The sequence below is a fragment of the Rhinolophus sinicus genome, chromosome 13, assembly GCF_057876585.1.
Source record: "Rhinolophus sinicus isolate RSI-liver-muscle chromosome 13, RSI-T2T, whole genome shotgun sequence".
NCBI lineage: Eukaryota > Metazoa > Chordata > Mammalia > Chiroptera > Rhinolophidae > Rhinolophus > Rhinolophus sinicus.
The window spans coordinates 22,240,858-22,267,755 of record NC_142513.1 but is presented as its reverse complement, the minus strand read 5'-3'; the positions used below and the strand labels follow the sequence as shown (position 1 = coordinate 22,267,755).

Genomic DNA, 26,898 nt, shown 5'->3' with positions numbered 1-26,898 from the left:
GAACTGACAGGGGACTGTTTATTGACTTTATTTATCCCACTTAGTAGCAATATTTGTGTATTTCCTTGTATGAATAGTCATTGGATATGGAGTACTACTCCAGATCCAGCCTGGAGGGTGTTATAAAACCAATATGGGGGGTGTTATAAAACCAATGTATATTATATCACACCACCCTTTTAAAATCTGAAAAAACTTTAATTCCAAAACGAGTTTTAGTAAGGCTTGTAGACCTGGATTCTAAATATTATTTACATCTAGATGGTGTATACGGAGTGGCTGTTAGTTCCTAAATAGCAAAGATAATTTTAGTTACCTTTAAGTTTAACTTTATTATTTGCAACATGTTGATTGGTTCTGATTTATCTGTGGTTTTGGGGTTATCTATGATTTTCACTGTTTCCCAAGCTGCATTCTGTGTGCTTGTATCATTTCCTAGATATTTTCCTTCATTCTTAAACTTCATTTTTAATGGTTGCATAATATTCAATTTAATAAATATATCATGGTTGATTGACCAGTTTCCCATGGTAAGGGCTTTTAGTTGTTTTTGTTTGTTTGTTTGTTTTTCCATTTTTCCTCTCTTCTGTCATTCAGCAAACATTTAATGAGCACCTACCAGCTCATTACATGTGCCTAGCTCCATAGGACTGGGGTTACAGAGGTGACCAAGACACACACGGTTCTTGCCCTCATGAAGCTTAAATCTTAAATTTTAGTTGAGGAAGATAAATTTAAAAAACAGGTAAATAAAATAATTAACATTTATTAGACATGCTATGAAGGTAACTACAAGTGTTACGTTGAAATAGAGAATGATGGGAGAATCCTTCTATGTAAGATGATTAAGGAAGGACTCACGGGTTAGGGGACTTCAGCTGGGACCTACATGTGAGAAGGAGCCAGATGTGCATGGAGTCCGGCAGAGAGGAGCAGCAGGTCAAAGCCTGAGGCAGGAGAGGCTCGGAGACCTGGAGGCAGAACACCACTGTGGTTATAAGTGAGGAGTGAATCTCTGTTCCTAAAGGCTTCTCCTCATTTAGAGTTAGTTCCTCAGGAAAGATGCCCGGAAGCAAAATTATAGAGTCAAAGGATATCAGCATGTTGAAGACTCTCAGCACCTCTTAAATTTCGTAGTGATTTTAAACTAAATCTGTAATGTAGTCTAAAACTGATGAAAAGTGACGTAATTTCGAATTGTGGCCAGTGGAGTACGTGGTATCCTACAGTTGTATCTGCTGCACCTCATTTGCCTCTTAGATCATAGTACCAAGTATACCTAAGATACGTGGGTACCAGGGAAAATTACTGAGACAGGCAGTCATCTTAGTGTCTGGACTGAGCAATAACGAACGGCCTTCCTTCTCCCACTAGGCTGTGAAGCTCACCAGCTCTCGGACCCAGCTACCTTATGAGTACTACTCACTGCCCTTCTGCCAGCCGAGCAAAATAACCTACAAGGCAGAGAATCTGGGTAAGTTCTTCTCTCTCACTGCTGTCAGCCTGTCCCAAGGGGAACCCATTGGGAACCCAGATCTTTCCGTAATGGTAATAGCAGTTAACCCTTACGTAGCACTCACTGTGTGCTGGACCCTGTTCTGCATAGTTACATATGTATTAGCTTATTTATTTAATCCTCATAACAGCCCTAGAGAGGTAGCTGCTGTTTTCATTCCCATTTAACAGGTTAAGTGACTTGCCTCTGGTTATGCTACTAATCCGCAGCTAAGCTAAGCTGGGATTCACATAGTCAGGCTTCCGACCTGGAGCCGTTGGCTACTGCTCAGACCGGCTCTCCCTTGATTTCTAGGTATCATACCTTTCTCTCTCATGGCTTTCTCTCTCATGGCTTATGTAACCTTTCTCTCTCATGGCTTTAATTAAAAGAATGAGTGATCCCCTCTGGCCCTGAAGAAAGTGGAGACATCACCATAGTTCTTGCTAAGCTGTGTAAGACTCGCTTCAAATAATGTGTGAAGCTGCCAGGGCCGTGTCTGGCACAAGTGTTCCATACTTAGCAGCCATATTATTCTACTTCAAATAATTCTTCATTTAGCAGAATTTCAGACTGAAGGGAAAAGCCATATTGTCTCTCCTTCTGTCTTTGCGTAGTGCCTGCCTTCATGGCCTCGGGGCTCTGTGAACATAGGGATCATATCTTACAGTCCTCTCTGACCCAGAGCCTGACACACAGTAGACATGCAGTAAGTGTTAGTGTCCTAGTGAGTGGAGCAGAAACAGCCTTGATCCAGTTGGACGGTAAGCCTTGCAACATTATCGTCATCGTCACCATTCATACGGGGCCCTCCCTATGAGCCGGCACTCCTCTAAGCACTTCTGTGCTTTGAGTTCGTTCCCGCAACAGCCCTGTGAGTTAGCTGCTCCTATTGAGACACAAGGAGGTGAAGTCACTTGACCCAGGTCACTCACCTCATAAGTGGCAGGACCCGGGAACTCTGGCTCCAGAGTTTAGTCCCATAAGCACTTCACTCTGCACGTTATCTTAGATGATTCTTCTAGTAACTCTGCAAAACCAAATATGATTGCCCTGTTTTGTAGGAGAGGGAGCAGCAGCTTCAAGGGTTTCAAAGACTTGCTCGGGGGCACGTGGCCAATAGGTAGAGAAATTGCCTTATTAGCCCAAGTTTTTTAACTCCAGAGCCAGGTTCTTCCTGTTGTCAGACTGCCGTCTCCAGAAAGGCTCGACTGGGCTGTGTGCGAGCTGGGCTCGTGGTTCTCACACTGACGGAGACTCATCCCGTGGTGGGTGTGTCGGAGCGTCTGTGGCAGACGTGTTGGACCCTCTCTTACAGGGTCCACATTCATAGCCTGTTGCTCATTAGGCCTGGCTGGCTACCTGCTCCCAGCTTGAAAAACTTAAAGGAACTCTTCCACGTTAGAAATGAGCCGTTTCAGACCAGTATGTCCTCTTTCTCGGTTTACATTGCGTTTGTAATTATCAAGAAGTGATACCTGCACTAGAGCCCTGTTACTCTGTCTGTGTGTTCTTCCTCTCAAGTGAGCTCCTTGTTGAACTGCAGAGAAGTGGACAGTAGGGCATGGTGTAGAGGAAAGCCGGGGGTTAGCACTGCCACAGTCTCCTCTTAGGACGGTGAGCAAGTCACTGTTCCTGTCTGGTTTTCAGTATTGTTACCTGTAAATGGTAGAGGATGACCCGAATCATTTCAGCAGTGGACCGTGCAGGTGTCTTCTTGGTGGCCTTGGTCTCCACTGGCCAGTCCACCCCTGGGTTTTGCAGACGCACCTGTATTACTAGGCTTCTAAAACAGGAAAGGGGGGGAAGATGCTTCTAAAACAGGAAAGGTGTGGAAGAAGCTTCTAAAACAGGAAAGGGGGGGAAGAAGCCTTCATCCAGGCCCCTCTTCATCCTCCCCCTCTGCTAGTTGGCCTCATCCACACTTGCCAGGACTGCTTCTTTGCACAGCTGCGTGGTGCCCCCACAGTGGTACAGCTTGTGGCCCTGCTACTTACCATCTCTATACCAACAACTAACTCACAGGTTCCATCAACAGCCCGGACCGCTCTTCTGAGCCTTATAACTGGATATCTGCCTGCCTACTTGACCTATCAAGTCAAACTTGACAAACTGAGAAAAACACCTTCACTCTCAATTTGCTTCTCTTCCTCTTTTCCCACCTAGAACCTGCTTACAGAAACCTCCTTCGTCCTAGTCTGCACCCCTCTTCACTCATCCCTTGTATCGGTCAGCACCAGGTCCCCAGGTTTCACCTCCTCAGGAGCTCCTGAATCTGTGTACTCATTTCCACCCTCATCTCACCCTCTCGTCCAGCCACCGTCGTCACTCACTTGCATGGCTCACTGCCATCACCCCCAGCCCGTTCCTTGCATCTCCTATGTTTTCTTCACAAAACATCCAGAGCCGTCTTTCTCTAACCAGAATCAGACAACGTCTTCCTCTACCTTTGTTCAAAACCCTTCCTTGGCTTTTGTCACTCTCTGGATAAAGTTCAGACTTCAGTGTGGCCTGCAGGCCCCCTGAGATGTCGCTCACCAGCTCACCTCAGGTCACTCTCCCCCTTGCTCACTGCTTTGCAACACGCAGGCCTCTCAGTTTACCCCCACTCTCAAGGGACCTTGGCACATACTGTTCCTTCCATCTAGAATATTCTTCCCTTATCTCTTTACCTGGTTAACGCTTCTCTTCCTTTACAGCTCATTTCAAGCATCACTTCCTCAGAGACGCTTTCCTAGACCCATTCCCCCACGTCTAGAGCAAGTTCCTCTTGTTATATAATATGGTCTCACTATCCTGATTATTTAATCAAAGTCTGTCTTCCTATTAGACCATAAGCTCCATGAGTATGTCTCTTCAACATTGTCTTTAGAGCACCCAGCACGTAGCCAGTACCCAGTATGTGTTTGGGAATGAGTGAATGAGAGAATAAGTGACTAGGCAGAGAGTATTACACCAAGTAGGTCCACACTGGTAGGCAAATGTTAGACCAGTTGAGTGTGCAGGCATTAGTTGTGCCCATTGGCTTTGGTCAGTCTCCTTCAGCTTGCCCGTTTCCCATCGTCACAGTAGAATTGCCACAGTAGCTCAGAATGAAAGCACCACGGGGTTTAGTTGACAGGCCCTAACTGCTTGGTGCCTGTTAGCATGACATCTGGCAGCAGGTTACTGTGAGGCAGTCATACAAGGGGTATGCCAGTTCGTTAAATCAAAAGATGCTTTGGCTAAAAATTGCAGGTGCTGGAGTTTACCCCACTTCCCTCCCCGCCTGAATCAGGATCTGAAGACATAGCGATAAATAGGAAACAATGTCTGCCTTTAAAGAGCTCATAGTCAGGTAGGGAGGCAGGAACTTAATAGATCAGTACTGTGCAAGGTGACCACTGACGTAAGAAAAGGTGCAGAGGTGATGCTGCTGCTGAAAATAGTATTTATTGTTTGCCTACTCTGTGCCTGGTGCTTTATTTTTCACTATAACCCTGTGAGGTGGGTACTATTATTGTTCCCATTTAACAGATGAGGAAATTGAGGCTCCATGTGCTTAAATGCCTTACTGAGACTGCTGAATGAGTAAGTGGCAGGGCCAGTGTTCCGGAGCCGGCAGCCCTCTCTCTTCACCAGTGTGTGATGCTGCCTCGGTGCAGAGGGACACGGAGGAGGGAGTGATGAGTTCTGTCCTGAACAGGTCGGAAAGGGCTTCCCCAGGGGTGACAAAAAGGCTGAGCTGGACATGTGAGCAGTCCCAGGAACCTGGGGCAAGGAATGGCACTCCAGGGTAAAGGAAATGGCCTGAGGCCCAGAGGGGTGGAATGAAGTGACACGTTTGATGAGATCTGAAGAGTCTGGTGATGCTAGAGCACACACGCGAAGGAGGGGGGATGGGTGGGAGTCCGAGGGGCAAGCTGAGCCCGAACAGGCGGGGTTGAGCATTGGCTGCAGAACTGCTGAGGGCCCTGCAAGTCAGCCCTGGGTCTCCGTGGCTCCGCTGACCTCAGCAACCTCAGGGCCGAAGCTCTGAGCTCCATCTGTCTCTCTTACGGCAGGAGAGGTGCTGAGAGGGGACCGGATTGTCAACACCCCTTTCCAGGTTCTCATGAACAGTGAAAAGAAGTGTGAGGTTCTGTGTAGCCAGTCCAACAAGCCAGTGACCCTGACCGTGGACCAGAGCCGGCTCGTGGCTGAGCGGGTCGTGGAGGACTACTACGTCCACCTGTAAGTCGCCCTCTGCTCCCTGCCAGCCTGTTCACATGGGGAGGGCGCTGACGGGAGAGGGGGTCCAGAGCGACTGAGCGGGCCTTGGGTTTCCAGCATTGCCGACAACCTGCCTGTGGCCACCCGGCTGGAGCTCTACTCCAACCGTGACGGCGATGACAAGAAGAAGGAGAAAGATGTACAGTTTGAACACGGCTACCGGCTCGGCTTCACGGATGTCAACAAGGTAGGGTGTCTCGCTGTGCTCAGAGGGCTGCGGCGCCACAAGCACGTGGGCCGCGGAGACGGGGAAACGTTTGAGCTCTCGGCTTAGACCAGAAGAGGTGAGGCTGGCCAGAGCACATTCCTCTCAGTGCCCCGGGGCCAGGCTCTGGCAGATGCCACGCAGGAGGTGGAAGACACAATCCCTGCAAACTCAAATTCCATGTTTATAAGATTAACTTCCCCCCAAAAAAGAAAAAAATCTAAGGACAAAAACATTGTTTTAAGGCACAGTCCCTGACCTCAAATAGCTTCTGTCGTAATTGGAGAGAACTGACAGTGTAAGACCCTGGATCTTACTTAAGTCCCAGTAGCTTGAGGTCAGTGCCAGAGGAATTCAGAGGGAGCTCATTGTTCATTCAGGTTGTCATGGAGGGGGTGTGCCTTGGAAAACAGGTAGGCTTGAGCTGAGTGGGGTGGCCGGCAAGGGATCGGGGAGAGCAGGTGAACGCATGTCTCTGAGAAGATGGTGACAGTCACTGACAGAAGGCCTGGAATGTCAGCCTAAGGGATTGGGGCTTTTCCCCAGGAAGCCCCGGGGAGTGCTGGAGGGCTTCTGTCCAGGGGAGAGCTAGGAGCATAGTGTTTGGCAGCTTGGGGCAGCTGGGCCTGTTGGACGAAGGGCGGGACCTCATACTTAGGGTGGTCTCCCTGCGTGATTTCCGGGTAGTTTCTTAGCGACAAGTTATTTTGTTCTCTCTGTTGCTGTGTTTTAGATCTACCTGCACAATCACCTCTCGTTCATCCTTTATTACCACCGGGAGGACGTGGAAGAAGACCAGGAGCACACATACCGTGTCGTCCGCTTCGAGGTGATTCCCCAGAGCATCAGGCTGGAGGGTGAGTGGGGAGGTGCGGCCAGCGGGACAGGGCTGGGGGTCCTGGGCTTGCACAGCCGGGGTCTCCTCACGCTGTTTCCTGAAATGGCTGATGGGCCCTGGTGTGGGACACGGGTCCACCTAAGGTAGGGTCACTGCATTCCCGTTGGAGAAGGTGGGGGAAAGGGAGAGCTGACATCTGTTGTGTCCTGGCTGGGCAACCTTATCACCTCTGATAGATGAGTAACCAGAGGCTCAAAGAGCTTGGTGACTTGGCTGAGACCAAACAGCAACTTGGGGCTGGGCTGGGCCTCATATAAGAACCAGCCGCTCCCCCTGGGTGGAAGAACAAGGGGCAGTGTACAGACAGAGCCTTTGGCAGCCGGTGTCCGTTTCTCTTCTTCCATGTGAGTGATTGGCATAGACTAAAATCAGCCCAGGGTGAGAGACCTGGGCCAGTTTCACCTCCCCTGTCAGCACTTGCTTCCCACAGGGCGAGCTTTAACCTAGGAGGCCTGGCCTTTGGTCCACAGTGGTGGTAGGTTTCTGGGGGTTGTTGTTGTTGTTGGTTTGGTTTGTTTTTAAGCTCTGGAATCTAATTTTCAAACAAAATTGTACATGGAAGTCTCATATAGAACATCCTGTTCTGTCACAGCGCCCACTGCTTCTCCCGTGAGTGTCACGAGCACAGCTTTATGCTTATTATGTGACAATTTTGACGTCATCTCTCCCCCGCTGGCTCTTTGAGGTCAGAGACTCTGTCTCCTTTTCTCACCATTTTATCTCCAACACAGTACCTGGCACATAGTAAGTGCATATGGTATGTTTGTTGGTTGAATAAATAGATAACAGGGTGAACAAAATGAGTAAATGAATGAAGAAAACACCTGAGTGAGTGACTTACTAAAGTGCCAGAACTTGGGAGACTACACGAATAAACATGACAGAATGAATCCATGTTGTTTTGCCCACTGAATGGGACTGACTGAATGAGTAAGTGAATGTTTGAATTGAGTGAAGGAAGATTGATCGATTAAATGAAGGATTCACACCCCTCCCCACACACACACCTCTCTGTAGCCCCTAGGGCCCTTTGGAAGGTAAGCACTCGGGAGTGCAATTTTAAAACTATTCTTGCCAGCTCTTCTCCAGGCCTCCAATCAGCATGCCGCCCCCTCAGGCAGCTTCTGAGGGCACCCCGCAGAACAGCCTTTGGATAGTGACACTGGCCCCGACAGGAACAGACTGAGTCTCTGTCTTTCACAGACCTCAAAGCAGATGAGAAGAGTTCGTGCACCCTGCCTGAGGGTACCAACTCCTCGCCCCAAGAAATTGACCCCACCAAGGAGAATCAGCTGTATTTCACCTACTCTGTACATTGGGAGGTGAGAAGGGGCTGACGCTCACGACGGGAGGAGGTCCTGGTCTGGGCAGGCGTTGTCCAGCAGAAGCCTGACTCTAAGTGCTCCTCCCCCCATCAGGAGAGTGACATCAAATGGGCCTCTCGCTGGGACACTTACCTGACCATGAGTGACGTGCAGATCCACTGGTTTTCCATCATTAACTCGGTCGTGGTGGTCTTCTTCCTGTCAGGTGAGTGGTCTGTGGATTGTAGGGTGGAGAGGACGGGGGGTGAGGGTAAGGGGCTGCGGCATCACATCACTTAAGGGGGACTTCTAGGGTGTTCTCGGGGCCAAGCTTGGGCCAAAAACAGGTGCAGGTCTCTGTGCTGGGTGTCAGGCATACAAAGGTGAACAAGATTTGGTCTCTACACTGGAGAGCTCCCTAGAGGAGACGGATACATCTCCTCATGCGCATGTTCTGTCAGCAAGACTTTGTTGTCATGCATTCTGTGCAGGCACCGTGTCACAACGAGATATGGTGGCGAGCAAACCCAGCCCGGTCTCCGCCCTCACAGAGCCTATATTCTGGTGGTGAGAGAGAGACAGTAGTGGAGTGATCAGTGCTATGAAGCAGATAAACGAGGTGACCAAATACACAGCCTTTGAGGAAAGGGTGAAGGCTTTAGAAGACCTGTCTAAAATAGGAGGAGCCACACCATTCCGAGGCCCAGGGAAAAAGTGGTCCAGCAAGGGCCACGGCCCTGCAGTGGGACAAGCCTGGTGAGAAACCGGATAGCGAGAGGGTGGTGAGGAGGGGACAGGGCGGTGGGCAGAGGTAGAAAGAAACTGCTGGTTTCAATATCATATGAGAAGGAAGGATAATGCTGGCTACTGTTGATTAAACATTTAACCCAGGGCCCAGCTGCTGTGCTAATAAGCACTTTACAAGCACCTCAGTTCCTGAAGTTCCATGAGCTAAGCCTGAAAACGTTAAGTTAGGTGGAGGTCATACAACCCATTATCTTAACCAGTATACTATGCTGCCTGAAGAGGTAAACAGGGGGCTATGGAAGTACGGGGCGGGGGGCCTCTGCACTGTTTGGGGTGTTGAAAGGCAAAGATGCCCATAGTGACACTTGAAACGTGTGTAGGAGTCAGTCAGGGCAGAATGGGGCATTCCGGGCAAAGGGAATAGCCTGGGTAATGGCAGGGAGGTGAGAGAGATGCGGCCGTCAACTGATAAGAGAAGCAGCAAAGAACCAGGGGTGAGTGGGAGGGGAGCCGGGGAAGAGATAAGGCTAGAGAAGCTGAGAAGCTGGTAGGACCAAGCCATGGAGCAGCTGGGGTGCCATTCTCCCTGGAATAAAAAGCAATGGCCTATGGCTGCCTACACCCATCCCAGCAGCTTTTTCCTCCCCCTGCCTGGAGTGCCCCTGTGTGCCCTCTGTGTGCCCCTCCTCAAGTAACTGGGGTGCAGCTCTGCCCAGAAGAGGACCTGAGGTGGCTGCATAGCCAGTTCTCACTGGAGGAAGCCACACATGCCAGCTGTCACTTAGCAAAACACCACAGAAGACTTGTTTGGCAGTGCTGATGACCCTTCCTCTCCTGTGTGTTTCAGGTATCCTGAGTATGATTATCATTCGGACCCTCCGGAAGGACATTGCCAACTACAACAAAGAGGATGACATTGTACGAGGTCTTGGCGAGGGCGGGGTGGTCTGGGAGAGGAAGGGCAGTGCGGCTGTAGGGCTTGTGTGTATGTCATCATTTATAGAGGAAACCTCACAATACTGAAAATGGGGGAAAAAAGTTTATGACCCAAAATGATGGGGAGAGCCTTTCTCTTTCCTAAGCATAAAAGCAGTGAAAGAAATCACAGAAAGAAAACTTGATGAATTTAACATTAAAAATTTAAAAACTGTCCTGTATGTCAGAATATATAAATGAAAAGTGAAATGGCAAAGCAACATTTGCAACACACTTCAAAAAAGATGATAAAATAATTGGTATAAAATGTTTTTTAAAAATCTGTAATGTGATAATGAACAAAAAATTTACAGATGAAAAACTATGCATGACTAGTAAACATGTAAAAAAACTGCTTTTACTTTAGGGATAACCCCCAAAATTGCAGATTCAGACAATCATGAGAAGACAGTTTTGGACCTTCAAATGAACAGATTTTTTTCATATAGTACTGATTGTTAGCAAGGTTAACATGAGGTAAGCCCCTTCCTGTGCCACCCATGCCAGTGTAAATTGGTATTTCCTGAAAAGTAATTAATTGGCAGTACATATCATACAGTACATATTGTAAAATAGTTAACCTGTTCTGATCCAGTAATTCTAGAATTTCCCTAAGGAAAGCATCAAAAACACGAAGACTTGGTCTAGAAATATTTATTGCAGCTTTATTTATAATTTAAGTAAACTGGATATAGCCTAATATTCCATAATGATGGATTGGTTATATTATGGTATAGCTGTACAATGAAAAAGTATACAGACATTAAAATGGTAATTGCAAAGAATATTTATTGGCATGAGGAAATGTTCATGATCAAACATCAACTGAAAATTATAAGTATGCAGAAAATATAGTATGATCCCAATTTCATTGTTTAGAAATTATATAATATACATACATAAAGTACTAAAGGAAATACATCAAAACAGTGGTATTAAGTGTATAAATCATTTTCAGATCTTTTTGGGGTTTTTTAATCTTTGAGTGTTTATGAGTTTTGTATCTTTTGTTGTTCAGTCTTTCTAGATTTTTAAAAATTTTTCTACAGTAAACATTTATCACTTTTTGTTCATTTGAATATCATACCATACACCAAAAATTTTTTTACTTTTTTTATTATACAAGTAAGAGCACATATTACTTTTCTAATCATTATAAAAATAAATTGCTTCTAAGTCTCACAGCCCAAAAACTATCACAGTTAACATTTTTGTATGTTAATGTTTGCATTATTTTTCCATGCATTAGATTTGTGGAATTTGGGGAAGAGATTTTCCCTTTGTGTAGCTGTAAGTCTCATGTTTGTGCCCTCCTTGTCCCATGTGACAGTTGTCAGGGAAGCACTTTGTCTTGTCACTTACACTCCTGTGTCAGAGTGGAGCTAGTTGACACACCTGAGGGCCTTTCAGCCCTAGTCAGAGTGGGTCCTTGGGGATGGTCCCTACAGGAGCTACCTTCTCCAGAGCCGAAGAAGCAGTCTCACTTTATGGCCCTTTGTTGCAGGAAGACACCATGGAAGAGTCTGGGTGGAAGCTGGTGCATGGTGATGTCTTCAGGCCCCCCCAGTACCCCATGATCCTCAGCTCCCTGCTGGGCTCAGGCATTCAGCTCTTCTGTATGATCCTCATCGTCATCTGTGAGTGGGCCCGGCGGGCCAGGTGTGGGGCGCTGTCACCAGGACAGCCCGGGCCTCAGAAGGGTGGGCTTCCCTCCCTAAAGAAGGGGGCATACGTCAGTATCCCTGGGCCACACGGAGCCGTCCATCCCCACAGAAGGGCTGGGTCCTCTTGACCCCAGGCCCTGAAGATTTGATCCTCCTCGGAGCTTTCTAGCACTGTACGTAGCCGCACGTCCACTCCATCAGTGAAGCCACGCATCAGTGCTGGGAAGTTGGCCTCCTTTGCAGTCAGGCATTAAGTGACTCATCCAAGTCAGCACCAGTATTAGGACTGGAATCAGATCAATGTAAACACTCCCCAACCCACCCCCCAAAAAATCAAAACTAATATGCAGTAGTTACAGGCAGTTCTAAAGTCAATCTGCCTAATTTTTTTTTTTTTTTTTTACCATTTCAACCATCTTTTAATTGATACACAACATTGTATTTAAGGTGTACAACATAATTTGATGTGTGTATATATTGTGACATGATCACAAGTTTAGTTAACGTCCATCACCTCACATATTAATAGCTGCAATTTTATTTTTCTTATGATGTGAACTTTTAAGATCCAAACTCTTAGCAACCAGTCTGCCTAAATTTGTATCCCAGCTTCATCTCAGCCTCCAAGCTTTGTCACCTTGGACAAGTCACTTAACCTCTGAGCCTCAGTTTCGCTACCTAAGAAATGGGGAAACTAACCTCCACCTCGCAGGGTTGATGAGGCAGATTCCGTGAGCTGGCGTTCATAGTGCTCTCCGCGCAGTGTCTGGTCGGCTACCAGTGCTCCGTGGGCTGGGACCTGCAGTTAAGATGCAGCCAGCCGAGGCCCAGCTGCTGCTGCGCCCCTCGGAACGCCAGCTAAGACCCCGTCTTCTCCTGTCGAGTGGAAGGGAGTCTGCGGTTGCGAGGGAGAAGGAGCCTCATCCCGCCCGCTGCCCAGGGCTGTTGGCCGACCTGGGATGGGGGCGAGGGCCCTGGCCATGAGCCCCTGTGACGCTCTCCTCCCTCCCTTCTCCAGTTGTCGCCATGCTTGGGATGCTGTCGCCCTCCAGCCGGGGAGCTCTCATGACCACGGCCTGCTTCCTCTTCATGTTCATGGGGTAAGTGTGTCTGCGTGGGCTCCAGGGGCTGGCACAGGCCCCCTGTGCTCCAGCTAACAGGCCCCTTGGTGTGGATCCCTGCCGTTCCCCACAGGGTGTTTGGTGGATTTTCCGCTGGCCGTCTGTACCGCACTCTGAAAGGCCATCGGTGGAAGAAAGGCGCCTTCTGTGTAAGTGTCCTCAACCTCCTCCCGGTGGGGGTGGGGCGCTGAGAAGCTTCTTCCTGGGCTCCTCAGGGGCAGTAGGCAGGCCCTGGGGGGGCTTGCGGGAGGGGCACACCCCAGGGTCAGGGATGCTGGGCACGTACCCACAGCTGCGGTGGCACCTCTTAGGGCCCTGCTTGCCACATCTATAAAATGAGGGGATTGAGTTTAGGGGATTTTTAGCCTACATTGTCTGATGTGTCAAGCAAGAGAAGAAATGGATTCAGAATAACAGGATTTATTATTCTGAATTCTCTTCTCACAGCTATTGAAAGCCTTGGGGGTGGGGAGCTCAGACTGTTTCAGTTCTGGCTGCCACACCCTTGGCATATAGTAAGCCCTTAGTATGGAAGAGCAGTGATGGTGATTATTTTGGAAGGATCAAAAAAGGTTCCAGAATTCTTGACACATAAGCATTTTTCTCACGCAACTGTGTGCACTCTCTAGAGGTGTAAAACCCACCTTCTCCTCCCCGGGTGAAGTCTCCCACCAGATACCCTCCAGGATCCCCCTCAGCCAGTCCCATACCAAAAGCCACTCCTTGTATCTGGCGGCCCCCAAACCAGACTCCTGGGTAGCTTCCTGTGCTCCTTCTACTCCCTCATGCCCCACCTCCTCTCAGATACCAAGTGTTGAGGGTGTTCCTGCCAATAGTCCATGAATTTCCTCCCATCTCCATTCCCAGGACTCTTGCCCAGGTTTAGGCATCTTTGCCTCTCACCTGGACCCTTGACTGTCCTAGGCCCCCCTTGCCTCCCTGCAAGATTCTGACCCTTCCCTGGTGCTCTGCCTCCCTCCACAGGTGGGCGTTTACTACAGCTCGCAGCAGTGTGGGCATTCAACCCTTCTTCTCTCCTCCAGCCTCTGCCATCCTCTCAGCCTGGGCACGCCACCCCCGCACTCTCCTTGCCTCATCCTTTAAGTCTTACTAGCCCAGGAGCCCCCCTCCCCCATTTTGTGTCCTCTTTGGTGCCCAGAGGAGCCTGGGCAGTGCCTTGTGCCTACAAGGTGTGCCGTGTATGGTCTTCCCCCTTTAGGGGTCTGTCTTCCTCCCTGGAACTTTTTTCCTGTTCTTACCCCTGGGATCTAGCACAGTGTGTAGTCCATACATTTCAGCCAGGAAGGCAAACGAGGACTTGCTGCTACACGGCAGAGTAAAGCAGGAAGGGAGGAAATGACTTTTGAGCTGCCCCTGGTTGTGTGGGTGGAAAGAGACTGAGCGTGAAAAGCCCTTGGTACAACATTAGCACGCAGGAGGCCGAGACCCTGAGGTGTTGACTACCTACATAAAGGCCCGGGGACAGGGACATGCTGGAGTGGTGACCGGTTAGTGGGTTGGAGGGCTGTGGACCAAAGGTGACACTAGCAGCTGAGGTTGAATGGCAGATTGCAGAGGGCATCAGGCATTGTGGTCAGTGGCCCTCCTGGACTCTCAGGCAGCCAAGCGGTAAGAGGCTCAACCAGAGGCCTGGTGCTCTGCCTGGGAAGGAAGGAAGGGGCAGTTCAGGGATCTCAGAGGCTAGAGAACAGGGGGCCTGCCTAGTCTGGGGGTCAGGGAATGCTTTCTGGGGGGAATGATCCTTCAGCTGGGTCCTGGAGAACAAGGAGGGGTTGAGAACTTCTAGTCTGGGGGCTCCACTGAGAGTGGTGGGAGCTCCCTAGATGCAGCTCCCCAACCCGGCTTCTCTTGCTTCCAGACAGCGACGTTGTACCCTGGCGTGGTTTTCGGCATCTGCTTTGTACTGAATTGCTTCATCTGGGGAAAGCACTCATCAGGAGCGGTAAGCAGCCTCCCCAGTGAGAGAGGGCCAGCTGTGCTCAGCCCCACTCCTGCAGGTCACTTCCTGCCATTCCCTTCCCTTTTCTGAGTCCCCAAGTTTTGTTCCAAGCCCTAAGGGCTGAGGGCTAGCTGGGGTTTCCCCAGCCCTGCCCATCCATCTGCCTGTGCCCTGACCTTCCTGTGAGCTCTTTCAGACAGCTGGCCAAAGCTCACTTCTCTATAGGGAGGTTTCCACAGGCCAGGGGCCAACCGGGGAATTTCCCTTGGTCTCAACCAAGGGAAAGCTGCTTGGTGTGAGTTTGTTAGCTCAGTATCCCAAAACAAGGCTCTCCCCCAAATGGCCCTGCCCCTCGGCACCAGCCCCTGCAGGTTGTCCTGTCCTCAGAGCAGGACCGTGCCAGCCCCAGTCACTGCTGACAGCTGCCCAGGACTCAGAGTAGAATTGTGAACTCATTGGTGGTGGGGAGAGGGGGTCTTGATCGATTAGCAGGACTGCGGTAGAAGTGAGGCAGGCATTTGCCATCCCAGCCACAGTGGGTAGAGCCGCTGCCTCTCCACCTGCAGGTGCCCCCTAAAGGTTCTTGGGGGAGGTTTCTAGCCTCGGTTCCTGGAGGACGGGGTTCTTTCCAGCAGTCCAGGATGCCGCCCTCAGGAAACACAGAATCATGCTCTTCCTCTCACTTCCTCTTTATACCTGTATTCCTTCTCTCTTTCAACATTTTTCTCCCAATTACCAACTGCTCATTACAAACACGCTTTGTAGAAATTTTGGAAAGTACAGAGAAGTTAAAGAAGAAGTTAGAAATAACCCATAATCCAACCGCCCAGAGATAAATACTGTATGATCTTTACTGTGTGTTCTTTTTTCTTTTTCTTTTTTTTTTTATTTATTTAAAATCAAATGATGTGATTTAAAAATTATGAAATAATAATAGCAAATGTTTATATGGTACTTACTTTTAAATAAGTCCTGTTCTAAACATTTGACATATATTAATTTATTTCTTTCTTGTATGAATCTTACAAAAAAGTAATACTTTAGAGAAGAAGAAAAGAAAATGAAAAATCAGTTCTAATCCCCCATATCCCAGCTGAGGAAGTACTGTTAACTTTCTGGCATAGGCCTTTCTAGACACTTATACATATAAATATTGGGGTGTTTTTATTAAAATGGAGTTCTAGACATACGGTTTTATAACCTGCTTCATTTACTTAGTAGTATATTGTGGGGTTTTATTTTAACAAAATGAGGAACACACTATCTGTGCAGTTTTGTTTTTTCCCTTTGTTTCTTCACTGAACGTACCATGTGTAATTTCCCTTCATTCTGGCCTCTTCATCTCCCCTTCGTTGTTCTCACTTCCCTTCGTCTCTGTTCTTTCCCCATTCCTCCTTGGATGACAGCCCTGGGATGCCGTGGGTCCATCTTCACAGCCCACATGGCCCACCACCTGCACACCACTTTTTCCTAGGGCTGGGGTCAGCCCCAGGAGGTTCCAGCCAGGAGACCTGTGGGGGTGTGTCTGTAGGCCCTGCCCACCCCCCATGGTGGCCCTGCTGAGCCCAGAAGGTCCCGTCCCCGCTGCACAGCCCCCAGCCTGGGCGTCAGGACCACGTGGGGCCTCATGGTGCTGTGCCCGCAGGTGCCCTTCCCCACCATGGTGGCCCTGCTGTGCATGTGGTTCGGGATCTCCCTGCCCCTCGTCTACCTGGGCTACTACTTCGGCTTCCGCAAGCAGCCGTATGACAACCCTGTGCGAACCAACCAGATTCCCCGGCAGATCCCTGAGCAGCGCTGGTACATGAACCGCTTTGTGGGGTGAGTCTCCAGCAGGGGCCTTCTGGAGTGGGTGAGGCCAACACTGCCCTGAGCCATCTCCTTAGGATGACATGGAAGAAGGTACCCCGCCCCCTGCCCCCGAGGATGCTGTGACAGCTGTTCTGCAGCTCGGCCACTGTAGCGTACTTCCTGAAAGCTTAGCTTCACTCCATGACAAAGACGACCAAGTGTGGCCAGACTTGGTGTCGGCCTAGGAACCAGGACAGGGGAGGGGTGGAGGGTGCAGTGAGACAGGTGAAGACCATCCCTTGGACTTCAGGCAAGTCACCCCACCTCTCTGTGCCTCAGTTTCCCCATCTATAAAGTGGAGAGACGATGCCCACCCTGCCTACCTCTCAAGAGGCTATAATGGTACAAAAGCATGCCAAAAGAATTAGGGCCACCACACCCTAGAAACACTCTCAGTCGGGCTGTCCGGGAAGGAGTCGGGGGCTTCCGGTGGCCGGGTCTCCTCGCAGTGCTAACCTTCCCGTCCTGCCGCAGCATTCTCATGGCTGGGATCCTGCCCTTTGGCGCCATGTTCATCGAGCTTTTCTTCATCTTCAGCGTGAGTACTGCTGCCTGCGCCCCGCCCCCTCCACACACACAGCCTTCACTCCCGCTGGCCTGGTCTCTCCACTGAGATGCTCGGCCTCTTACTGCCGATGAAATTGCAGGCAGGCCATTTAACCTCTCGGAGCCCCCAGGCTTCACCCTGACGTGGGGTAATAGTCCTGCCTCTCAGGACAGCTTAGAGGGTTAAATGAGATGCGGCACGTGTACAGGGCCTGGTGTGTGGGCAGGGCTCAGTCAAAAGACGCTGCCCCAGTGATGCTGCAATCAGTCACCACCACTATGAATATCATTGTTGCATCTGCTTTGATTCCCGGAGCCCTACACATCTTTACCTGAGTTACTCAAAACTCTCAGGAAAGTGGGGGATTCTCAGGATCCCTGTGAGGCTGGAATGGGATAATGTCTGCGAAAAGCACCGTGCTTAGCATGTGAGATGTGCTGTTAAATTGTAGCTGTGGTTGTGAGGACGACGGCTCGTGTCCCAGGCATGCCAAGAGGAAAGTTGACAGTAGGGCACTTGATAGCCATCTCATTGTAGCTGACCTAGCTCGGTGCCCAGCACAGAGAGCACTTTGCATCAGTAAGTGCTGGGCAGTATCCACTGCTCTAGAGTGTCCAGCCCCTCCTGCTGAGATCCCCTCACCCCCCCAGCCCTGCCTAGGACGAGGGTCAGAGGACGGGTTGGCTGCTTTCCCACGGAGGCCACCTCATTCTCTGTGTGGCCCTGCACCAATCACCAGCCTCTGAGCCTTGACTTCCTCAGCTGCAGAAGTCCATACTCTCATAGGTTCACATGTGGAGATGTCCATGAAGCATGTAGCTTGCCTGGCACGTGGTAAGCTGCCCCTAAGTGGTGGTGGCTGCTGTGTAATTTTGGGGGTAGGATTTTCAGGCTGGAGCCCACCCATTGCAGGGTCAGCCTTGTCCCAGCCACTCCCTAAGGGCAGCCTGGCTCACCCTGTGCTCCAGGGAGGAGGGGCCATCACAGCCGTATGCCAGGCCCACAGGCCTTGATGGCATGATGGTGTTTCCATTCCTGCCCTGCTGACAGGTGGTATGCTAGTCCTGACTGAGGCTGGCGTCCAGAGAACAGGCCGGGTGTGCCAGGGGAAGGGCACTGGGTGGAGGCAGGCCAGCTGACCGCCAGCTGCGGTGTGTCCACAGGCCATCTGGGAGAATCAGTTCTATTACCTCTTTGGCTTCCTGTTCCTCGTCTTCATCATCCTGGTGGTGTCCTGCTCGCAGATCAGCATTGTCATGGTGTACTTCCAGCTGTGTGCAGAGGTGAGGGGCTGGGGCCAGGAGTTGGGCGTGGGGAGCTGGTCCAGCAGTCAGTGGGTCAGTGAGGCTGTCCGGGTTTCCCATGGGATTCCCATCCACCCCCTTTCTGGCCACACCGTCTTAGGCAAGTACCTTGCTTAACCTCTCTGTGGAGCCTCCGTTTATTCATCTGGCTGCTCCATTAGCGGCTCTGGTTGGCAGTCGCTTATCCTCTCTGTGCCTTCCTCATGTGACAGGGACAACAGTAGGACCTGACTCAGGGCTGCAACAAGGATGAAACTGAGCTGCTTCACAGATAGTGCTTAGAATAGTGCCTGGGGAGCATCTGCTCAAGAAATGTTAGTTATTACTGTTTTGTTGTTGATTTTTAAAAATTGAGGTATAATTTACAAATAATAAAGTTCACCCTCTTTAGTCTACAATTCTGTTTTTAAAAACATACAGCTGCGAAACTACCATCACAGTCAAGATATAAAACATTCCCGTCCCCCCAAATATTACTGTTCTTACCCAGAGCCTTTAACCCCTCGGGCAACTGTGAAACTTGGGGAAGAGGTTCTTCCTGGAGACACCTGACCCTTCTGTTTTCTCCTCAGGATTACCGCTGGTGGTGGAGGAATTTCCTAGTCTCCGGGGGATCTGCATTCTACGTCCTGGTCTATGCCATCTTTTATTTTGTTAACAAGGTACCTATGTGAGGGAGCCCCTTAGCCCTTTCAGGAAAGGATGGTGAAGGGGAGGGTGCTGGGGAAAAACTCAAGTGTTTGAATCTTACTTTCCCACCAAGAATGGGGAGGATCAATGCCAGTATAGAACTGTTTCTTCTCTAGAACATGCATCTTTTTAGGAAAGAGAGAATCTGTGTCCTGTACGTTTGGAAGACAAAAGCCTTCAGAATATGTAACAGTGAGAATATTACATGCAAAACCTGTGACATGGAGCCAAGGGGTACTTAAAGGAAATATATCACCATACAGTGCTTTTAATAGGAAATAAGAGAGACTGATAATACAATATTCACCACAAGAAGCTAGGGGGGAAGATAACATGAAAGAATAAAGAAGGTAAATGAGAAGAGTCAATAAAGACAAAAGCAGAAGATGCTGAAATAGCCTTTAGTACCCAAATGCAGGACCTCAGGCATCCTGTCTCTGGCGGCTTACTTCCTTTCTTCATTCAAGTACCGTTTGGTCCTTCAAAATAAGAATGGCCAGGCCAGGGCTTTGCCTGCATCATGGAGCATCGTGCTGTGAGAGCCACATAGGGCAAGTGTGGGTGACTGAAGGGAGCCTGGCTCACCTGACTCAGGCACATTCACAGAGCCTGTTGTCCCAAAGAGTGGCATGAGTACGAATACAGACATCCCCACAGAGTTCTGGTAGATTCGTGCATGACACAAACCATGGCCACTGAGAGGAAGGAGTCTGGGGCGCTCTGGTGGACCCCTCAGCTCCGGGGCTAGCACTGAAGACTTGCTCTCACCCGCTGTCCTTGGGGTCTCCAAAACCCAAAAGCAAGCAGTCCTCTGCTTGCAACCAGGGTGTATTCCCAAACTAGGGTCATAAGTCAGTTGGTTGAAACTTGGAATGTTCTTTCCCAAAAATGTCAGATTGGAAAGGACTAAAAGGATCATTTAGTGCAGGATCCACCCGTTTCCAATTTGCTGACAGTGCCCCTCTTTTCCAGTGATTCCAACAAGTGATCATCTAGCTCAGGGGTCAGCAAACTAACCCATGGGGCCAGCAGGCCTGGTTTTGTAAATAAAGTTTTATTGGAACACAGCCATGCGACTTCTTTTACATACCGTCTGTGGCTGCTTTCACAGTGGCAGAGTTGAGTAGTTTCAACAGAGGCTGTAAGTCCTGTAAAACCTAAACTATTTATAACTTGGCCCTTTAAGAGTTTGTTGACCCCTGCCCTAGCACATCAGCAACAGAAGACACTCCCTCCTGACACTCCCACTCTCTCTTTGGATAGCTCCTGCTATTATCGAGTTCTTCCTTGATTCACACTGAACTGAATCTCCCTCCCTGTAACTTCCCTCATCAGACTGGTATTCCTGGAGTCATCCAGAACAAATCTAATTTCCCTCCTCTATAGCCCTTATTAATCAGAACTCTTTTGAGTGGAAAGTGACCAAAAGCCAGTTCCAAATGGCTTAAGCCAAAAGAGAATGTAGTGATTGATGTATGTGGCTTCAGGCATGGTTAGATCCAGCATCTCAAATGATGTTTGGGCTCTGAGTCCACGCCTCAGTTCTGTGTGTGATTTCTTGGCTTTAGACTGCTGCCAGGATTTTTCCACAAGGTGGAAAGATGGCCAGTGGCAGCCCTAGAGTCTCGTCTTTTCAGTTTTGTAGCCCTGGAGCTAAAAGAACATCTTTCTTCTACCACCATATTATCAATCCCAGGGAAGACTCTTCCTGGCCCTGGTTACATGCCGTCCCTTACTGTTCCTCAGGTCCAATACTCCGACTGACGAGCTTAGGTTTTGTACGAGGACTGACAGCCCCAACAGGACCACAAAGTCGGGAATGGGTACCCCAAGACACTGGGCAGAAGGAAGACATGAGATAGCGTTGGGCAAAGAAAACCGTAGCCCTCACCCGCTCCCTCGGAGTCACATCAAAGCCTCCTGTTCTTCCTCCCTCTGCCCCGTTCTCTGTTCTAAAATCTTCCTCCTCCAGCCTCAGAGCCTTGGCTATAAAATGATGGCCTTGGCCTCTCTGAACTCGAAGGACCTTTCTAGCACTGCCTTTTGCTTCGTCTCTTTCCGGGTTTTACCACCCGATTTACCACTGCCCTGTCCCCTACCCCCAGCTCCCATCTCCCTCACCCCATCTCCAGCCATGAGAAAGCTTATAGAAGGAGAGATGGGGGTTGAGCCTGAAAACATGGCCTTTACCCCCAGGTTGAAAATGTTTGACCTTAGGGAGAAGGTCTCAAAACAGTCACCTTTATTGTTTCTTTCTGGGCCCCTGGCATTTTGTGACCATGTGTCTGCCCATGAGCCCTGGAACAGGCCCCACTCGGCTCTCATGTGCTTAGTGCCAAGGTTCTAGATGAGCGCCACTTGGCCCAACAAGCACCACCAAACCCGGAGCCCTGGCCTCCCTGCCCCGGCCTCTGAACTCTGCAGACGAGTCCCACATGCTCCCTGATAACATCCCTGTGAGTTAACAGAAGAGACTGAGGCGCTCCCAGGAGGAGAGGACTAGGCTGGGGCCGGCAGGTGGCGACTCTGGTCCTTGAGCCGGAAACCTTGGACCCGCTCTCGTCCCCCCGCTCCCGGGTGGATGCCCCAGCCATCCAGGAATGTTACTGTACTTTCTGGGGACTGTGGAGGGTGAAGAAGTGGCAGCGATGGCCACGCCTACCTACTGCATTCCGGCCCTGGCCCCTGAGGTCACACCTGCCTCCCAGTGTCCTAGTCCTTTCCCCCAGAAGACTCCTACCCCTGCCAGAAATGGCCTGGGGCAGTGGAGTTAGCCTGGGACTCCTAGCCCTCTAGCCCCAGGTCCCAGCTCCTTCGGCTTCCTAGCCGTCTAACTGCGGGTGTTGTTTAAACCCCCTCCACCATCTGTAACGTGGGCTAATAACCTACCATGGTGGTCGTGAGACTCCAAGGCAATGCACAGGCCCTCGTACTGATGAAGGTTCGCCGTGGCTGTGGGCCCCACCTGCCCCTCACTGCTCACCAGGAGCAAGCCCCTGCCCCAGCCAGGCTTCAGCTTCACCACCAGATCAGAGGAGGTGGGGCGGGGGCCCAGTTGGCCATGGCAGGCGGGCACTAAGCATCTACCCCTCTTCTCTCCCCCGCTCATGCCCCAGCTGGACATCGTCGAATTCATCCCCTCTCTCCTCTACTTTGGCTACACGGCCCTCATGGTCCTGTCCTTCTGGCTCCTCACGGGCACCATCGGCTTCTATGCAGCCTACATGTTTGTCCGCAAGATTTATGCTGCTGTGAAGATAGACTGATGGGGCTGGACCCTGGCCAGGCCCACTCCGTCCATGGACTGGAAGCCACCCTGCGTGGAGAACTGCAGGCACGCAAAATAAAATAACTCCTGCTCGTTTGGAATGTAACTCCTGGCACAGTGTTCCTGGATCCTGGGGCTGCGTGGGGGGCGGGAGGGCCTATAGGTAAATCTTACATTTTTCTTCATCATAGTCCAGTTCCATGAGGGATGAGGTTTGTGTGCGTTGTTTTTTCTTCAGTGCTAAGAAAGTTCCCTCCAGCAGGAACTCTCGGACCTGTTTACCCAAGTTTATTTTTCATTTGGAGTTTTTTCCTTAGTTTTTTTAACAAATGGATCCAGCGTGGACAAGTCCACCGAGACACTGGGTTTTGGTCACTGTCTCCACCTCAGTTCCTCAGGGCTGTTGGCCACCCCACGACTAACTGGAAAAGGAAACGCCGAGCCTTCTGGGGCTTCAGTGAGATTTCCGAGCCTCTCACCGCCTGCCCTCGCCATTGATGCCGTGAAAAGCACACTGGTCCAGACACGCATTCCCAGTGCCAACTAGCCTCTGCCAGCCCTTTCCCTCCCTCTTCTGTCCTCCCAGCCTCTTCCCAGGGCTGCTTGAGGCAGGGCTTCCAGCCAGGCCTCCAGGTTTCTTGTCACCAGAAGCAAGCCCAAATCTTGGTTGCTACAAGGAAATCCCGTGGATGCACTGGAGGCCAAGTACCCCAGGACAGCAGGATTCACCCCTGCTCAGAGCAGCAGGAATTTGCTGGACCAGAGGAGAGACCTACAGTGAATTGTTTTTGTGCCAAGAAGCCCTGGACCTGGGGCCAGGTATTTCCAGAGCCAAGCCAGTGTCCACGTGTCTGTCTGGGCTGAGGGTCCTCACCCCTCAGGATTGCTCCCCAACCTTTTCCTCGGGGGATTGCTGCTCTTTGCAAAGTGTGCTGGTGGCGAGACCCCCCTTTCCCACCTCTAGGGCAGAACAAGGTCTGGAAACCTCAGATCCCTTCCTTTAAGTGGCGGGGGAGAGGCATTCCCTCCCTGACATCCCCCAGCCACAGTGCTCGTGCACAGCTCTTTTATAGCTAGACCCTCCTTCCTCTCCCCCTCCCATCTGAGTTCTTGTCGCCTTTGGGGAACACCCAGAAAATTGCTGGTGAGAAGGGAGATGGAAGGCAAGTTCTGTCATTCCTTCCCCGTTTCCCCAAGTTAGAAAAAGGGAGCTAACATGGCTGGCTTGGCTCCACCATCAGTACCCACTCTTGGGGCCAACCTCCTGCCCACGCTGTGCATGTCACAAACACTTGCTCTTAAATTGCAAGAGACCAAACCTACCCTGGGATTAGGGTTTAAGGAACAGCCACTCACCTTTGTTCCAGCTACTTTGGGAATCCCACCACAGACAAAGCTCAGGATGCTGGTTAAGCTAGGAACACTTTCTATCCCCTCCCCCCTTCCAGATTCTTCCAACAGCCTTTACCACCTCCACCAATCAAAGCAGTGAACTTCCCAACCTTGCGTCACAGTAACTCTGCAGTGCCAAGCGGCGGCCACCAAGAATCAGTTGGAGAAAAGGGAACCCAAGCAGTGAGAGAATGATAATGGAGTCTTTTGTTTATTCAAATCTTGGATTTTTTCCCCTAAGAGATTCTCTTTTGGGGCGAGTAGGAAAATGAACTTATAAAGTGTTGAAACATCATCGATTTTTCTGACTTTTTTAATCATCGTCATTATTATTTTTAATTAAAAAAAAATGCCTGTATGCCTTTTTTGGTCCAATTGTAAATAAATATGCCATTGTCCTGTTGTCATGTCTCTTGACTCTCTTACAAGGCGTAGGGGTCTGAGGTGAGGCAACTTCCCCAAATGGGTTGAACCGGGTGGTTTCCCCAAGGGGAACTGATTGGCTCATAAGTCACCAAGGAAAGGAGTGGTTTGGCTTCAGGTCTGGATAGATCCAAGGGCTCAAAGTATAGCCTGAGGATTCTGCCTTTCTCCGCTGTGCTTCTCCCTGGCCCATTCTGTCCCATCGGCAAGAGTCTCCTTCCCTATTGGTGGAGGTGGGGCGGGCATGGCACACATTGCTCTAGGCTTACGTTAGCCAGTGAGGAAAGCCTGGAGGAAACAGAAAGACATCGCCTTCCCTACTTCAGTATATTTAATATAGATAAATCCCAGGAAAAGTCTCTCATGGGCCCAGCTTGGATTAGTGTGACTCCTTGGACCAGTCACTGTATCCAGGGTGACAGAATACTATTACAGGCTGCGTACTCTGAGGGTATTGGCTACTATACATTCCAGCCCCACCAGAATCACATGGAATGGATAATGAGGGGAGAACGATTTCCCATGGTAAGGGCTACAAAGCAACGAAACTAACAGTTGTCTTATACCCCACCCTCTCCAACTCTAAGCCTGTTAATTTATTCTAATAGTTTCTTAAGGTGGAAGCTTAGTTCATTTATTTGAAGCCTTTATTTTTTCTAATACAGGAGTTCAACGCTATAAATTTTTTCCTAAGTACTGCTTTAGCAGTATCCCACAAATTCTGATGTGTTGTGTTTTCATTGTCACTTAGTTCAAAATACTTTTAATATCCATTTGATTTCTTTTTTGATTCATGTATTTAGTCTGCAAATATTGGGGAATTTTTTTCAAGGATCCTTGTGTTACTGATTTCTAATTTAATTCTGTTGTGGGCAGAAACTAAAATTTGTTGAGACTTGTTTTATGGCCCAAAATATGGTCTGTCTTGTTAAATGTTCCTTGTATACTTGAAAAGAATGGGTATTCTGCTGTTTGTGGGGTGGAGTATGCTGTAAATGTCAGTCATGTCAGGTTGGTTGATAGAGTTGTTATCGTCTATGATGTCCTTGCTAATTTTCTGCCTGCTTGTTTTATTGGTGACTGAAGGAGGGGTATTGAAATCTCTGACTGTAATTGTAGATTTGTATATTTGTCCTTGCAGTTCTGTTCTTGCTATGTGTCATTTGGAACTCTGTTAGGTGCATATTGGCCTTTAGATGAATTGATCCCTGGTAATAATCTTTTCTTGGAAATCTACTTTGATATTAATATAGCCAGTCCCACTTTCTTTTGACTAATGTTAGCACAGTGTCTTTTTCCATCCTTTTACTTTTAGTCTATTTGCGTTCTTACATTTAAAATGTGTTTCTTATAGGCAGCATATAGTTTGGTCTCACTTTTTTATTCAGGCCTACAATCTCAGCTTTTTAACGTTTAGATCACTTACGTGTGACCAAACAATATGGTGAATGTTGAAATTTAAAAAATTTTATTATAGTCAAAGACACATTGCCATTAATCCCCCTCAAAGTACTCCCCCTCGCTTCGAACACACATCCCATTGTTCTTACCACTTTCTGAAGCAGTTCTGGAAGTCTTTTTTTCTTTCCCCCGTTTTCTGCCTCCCCTCCTCCTGCTGTCCCCCACTCTGGTTCAGGCCGATGTTTCTCAGCCTAGTTGTGTAGGACACAGCTCCCTGGCCCATGCTGGTATGATGAGCCTTGCGCTCCCCCCCAGCTGAGGCAGTCGGTCATCAGTCATTGGTCAGCTGCTCACAGCAACTCTCACCAGCTGCCGGCAGCTCATGATGGCTGTTGGCCACTCACGCTGGCCACCGGCTGCTAATGGCAGCACACAGCAGCCCACACTGGCTGCCAGCCACTCACGCTGGCTGCTGGCCACTCATGCTGGCCGCCGGCCACTCATAGTGGCACATGGCAGCACTTAGCCCACTGTAGCCCACAGCAGTTCACACCAACCTCTGGCTGCTCATGGCATCCCAGCTCCAAGGAGAGCTGTTGTTCACAGCCTTAGCTGTAGAGGGCGCAGCTCACTGGCCCATGTGGGAATCGAACCGGCGACCTCAGTTGGAGCACAGCGCTCCAACCACCTGAGCCACTGGGGCTGGCCCAGAAGTCCTCTTTTGTGAGTGTCTTTAGTTGCACTGTCGTGGCTGCCTCATGTCCTGAATCACTTTGGGGAACAGCCAGAAGTTGCACAGTGCCAGGTCCGGTGAATAAGGTGAATGAGGACACACAGTAATGTTTTTATTTGACAGAAATTGCCACATACCAGAAGATGTGTGACACAGAGTGTTGTCATGATGGAGGATGCTTTACGGCACACTTTAAAACACACCTCTCAACTGTAGCTCACACCCAACTGACTGCACTGAACAAGCTGAAAGTTGTCACACACTGTTACTAAGGTTCGATGCACCGCGTCCTGTATTGAAGATCCCTGCCTTTCCGTTGGATGGCAGTTGGCAGCAGCATTCACCATATTTTGTGATCACAGTGGAAAGGCAGGCTCCATGTCACACATCACTGGTATGGCAATTTTTGTCAAATAAAAACATTACGGTGTGTCCTCATCCACCTTATTCACTGGATCAGGCACCGTGCAACTTCAGGCTCTTCCCCAAAGTCAAAATGACCATGAAAAGTAAACATTTTGAATCGATTCAGGACATCGAGGCAGCCACAACAGTGCAACTAAAGACACAAAAGAGGACTTCCAGAACTGCTTCAGAAAGTGGCAAGAATGATGGGATAAGTGTGTTCAAAGTGAGGGGGAATATTTTGAGGGGAATTAATGGCAATGT

General features: G+C 49.6%; 1 protein-coding gene across 4 annotated transcripts in view; it reads left to right on the top strand.

Annotated features, from left to right (window-relative positions):
- The window catches only part of TM9SF4 (transmembrane 9 superfamily member 4), a 47,715-nt gene extending 23,640 nt beyond the window's left edge, over window positions 1–24,075 (top strand). For 2 of the 4 annotated variants that reach the window (XM_074317196.2, XM_019748500.3), the window contains 16 exons: window positions 1,375–1,474; window positions 5,539–5,707; window positions 5,804–5,933; window positions 6,685–6,808; window positions 8,053–8,171; window positions 8,268–8,379; window positions 9,748–9,818; window positions 11,380–11,512; window positions 12,558–12,639; window positions 12,734–12,809; window positions 14,540–14,623; window positions 16,266–16,441; window positions 16,946–17,009; window positions 18,182–18,301; window positions 18,895–18,984; window positions 22,129–24,075. In XM_074317196.2, the coding sequence (XP_074173297.1) occupies window positions 1,375–1,474; window positions 5,539–5,707; window positions 5,804–5,933; window positions 6,685–6,808; window positions 8,053–8,171; window positions 8,268–8,379; window positions 9,748–9,818; window positions 11,380–11,512; window positions 12,558–12,639; window positions 12,734–12,809; window positions 14,540–14,623; window positions 16,266–16,441; window positions 16,946–17,009; window positions 18,182–18,301; window positions 18,895–18,984; window positions 22,129–22,278 (1,800 nt within the window). In that variant the 3' untranslated portion in view covers window positions 22,279–24,075. The remainder of the gene's footprint in view (window positions 1–1,374; window positions 1,475–5,538; window positions 5,708–5,803; window positions 5,934–6,684; window positions 6,809–8,052; window positions 8,172–8,267; window positions 8,380–9,747; window positions 9,819–11,379; window positions 11,513–12,557; window positions 12,640–12,733; window positions 12,810–14,539; window positions 14,624–16,265; window positions 16,442–16,945; window positions 17,010–18,181; window positions 18,302–18,894; window positions 18,985–22,128) is intronic. The other 2 variants (XM_074317197.2, XM_019748501.3) reach the window with 1 other exon arrangement.
- Window positions 24,076–26,898: the final 2,823 nt, after the last annotated feature.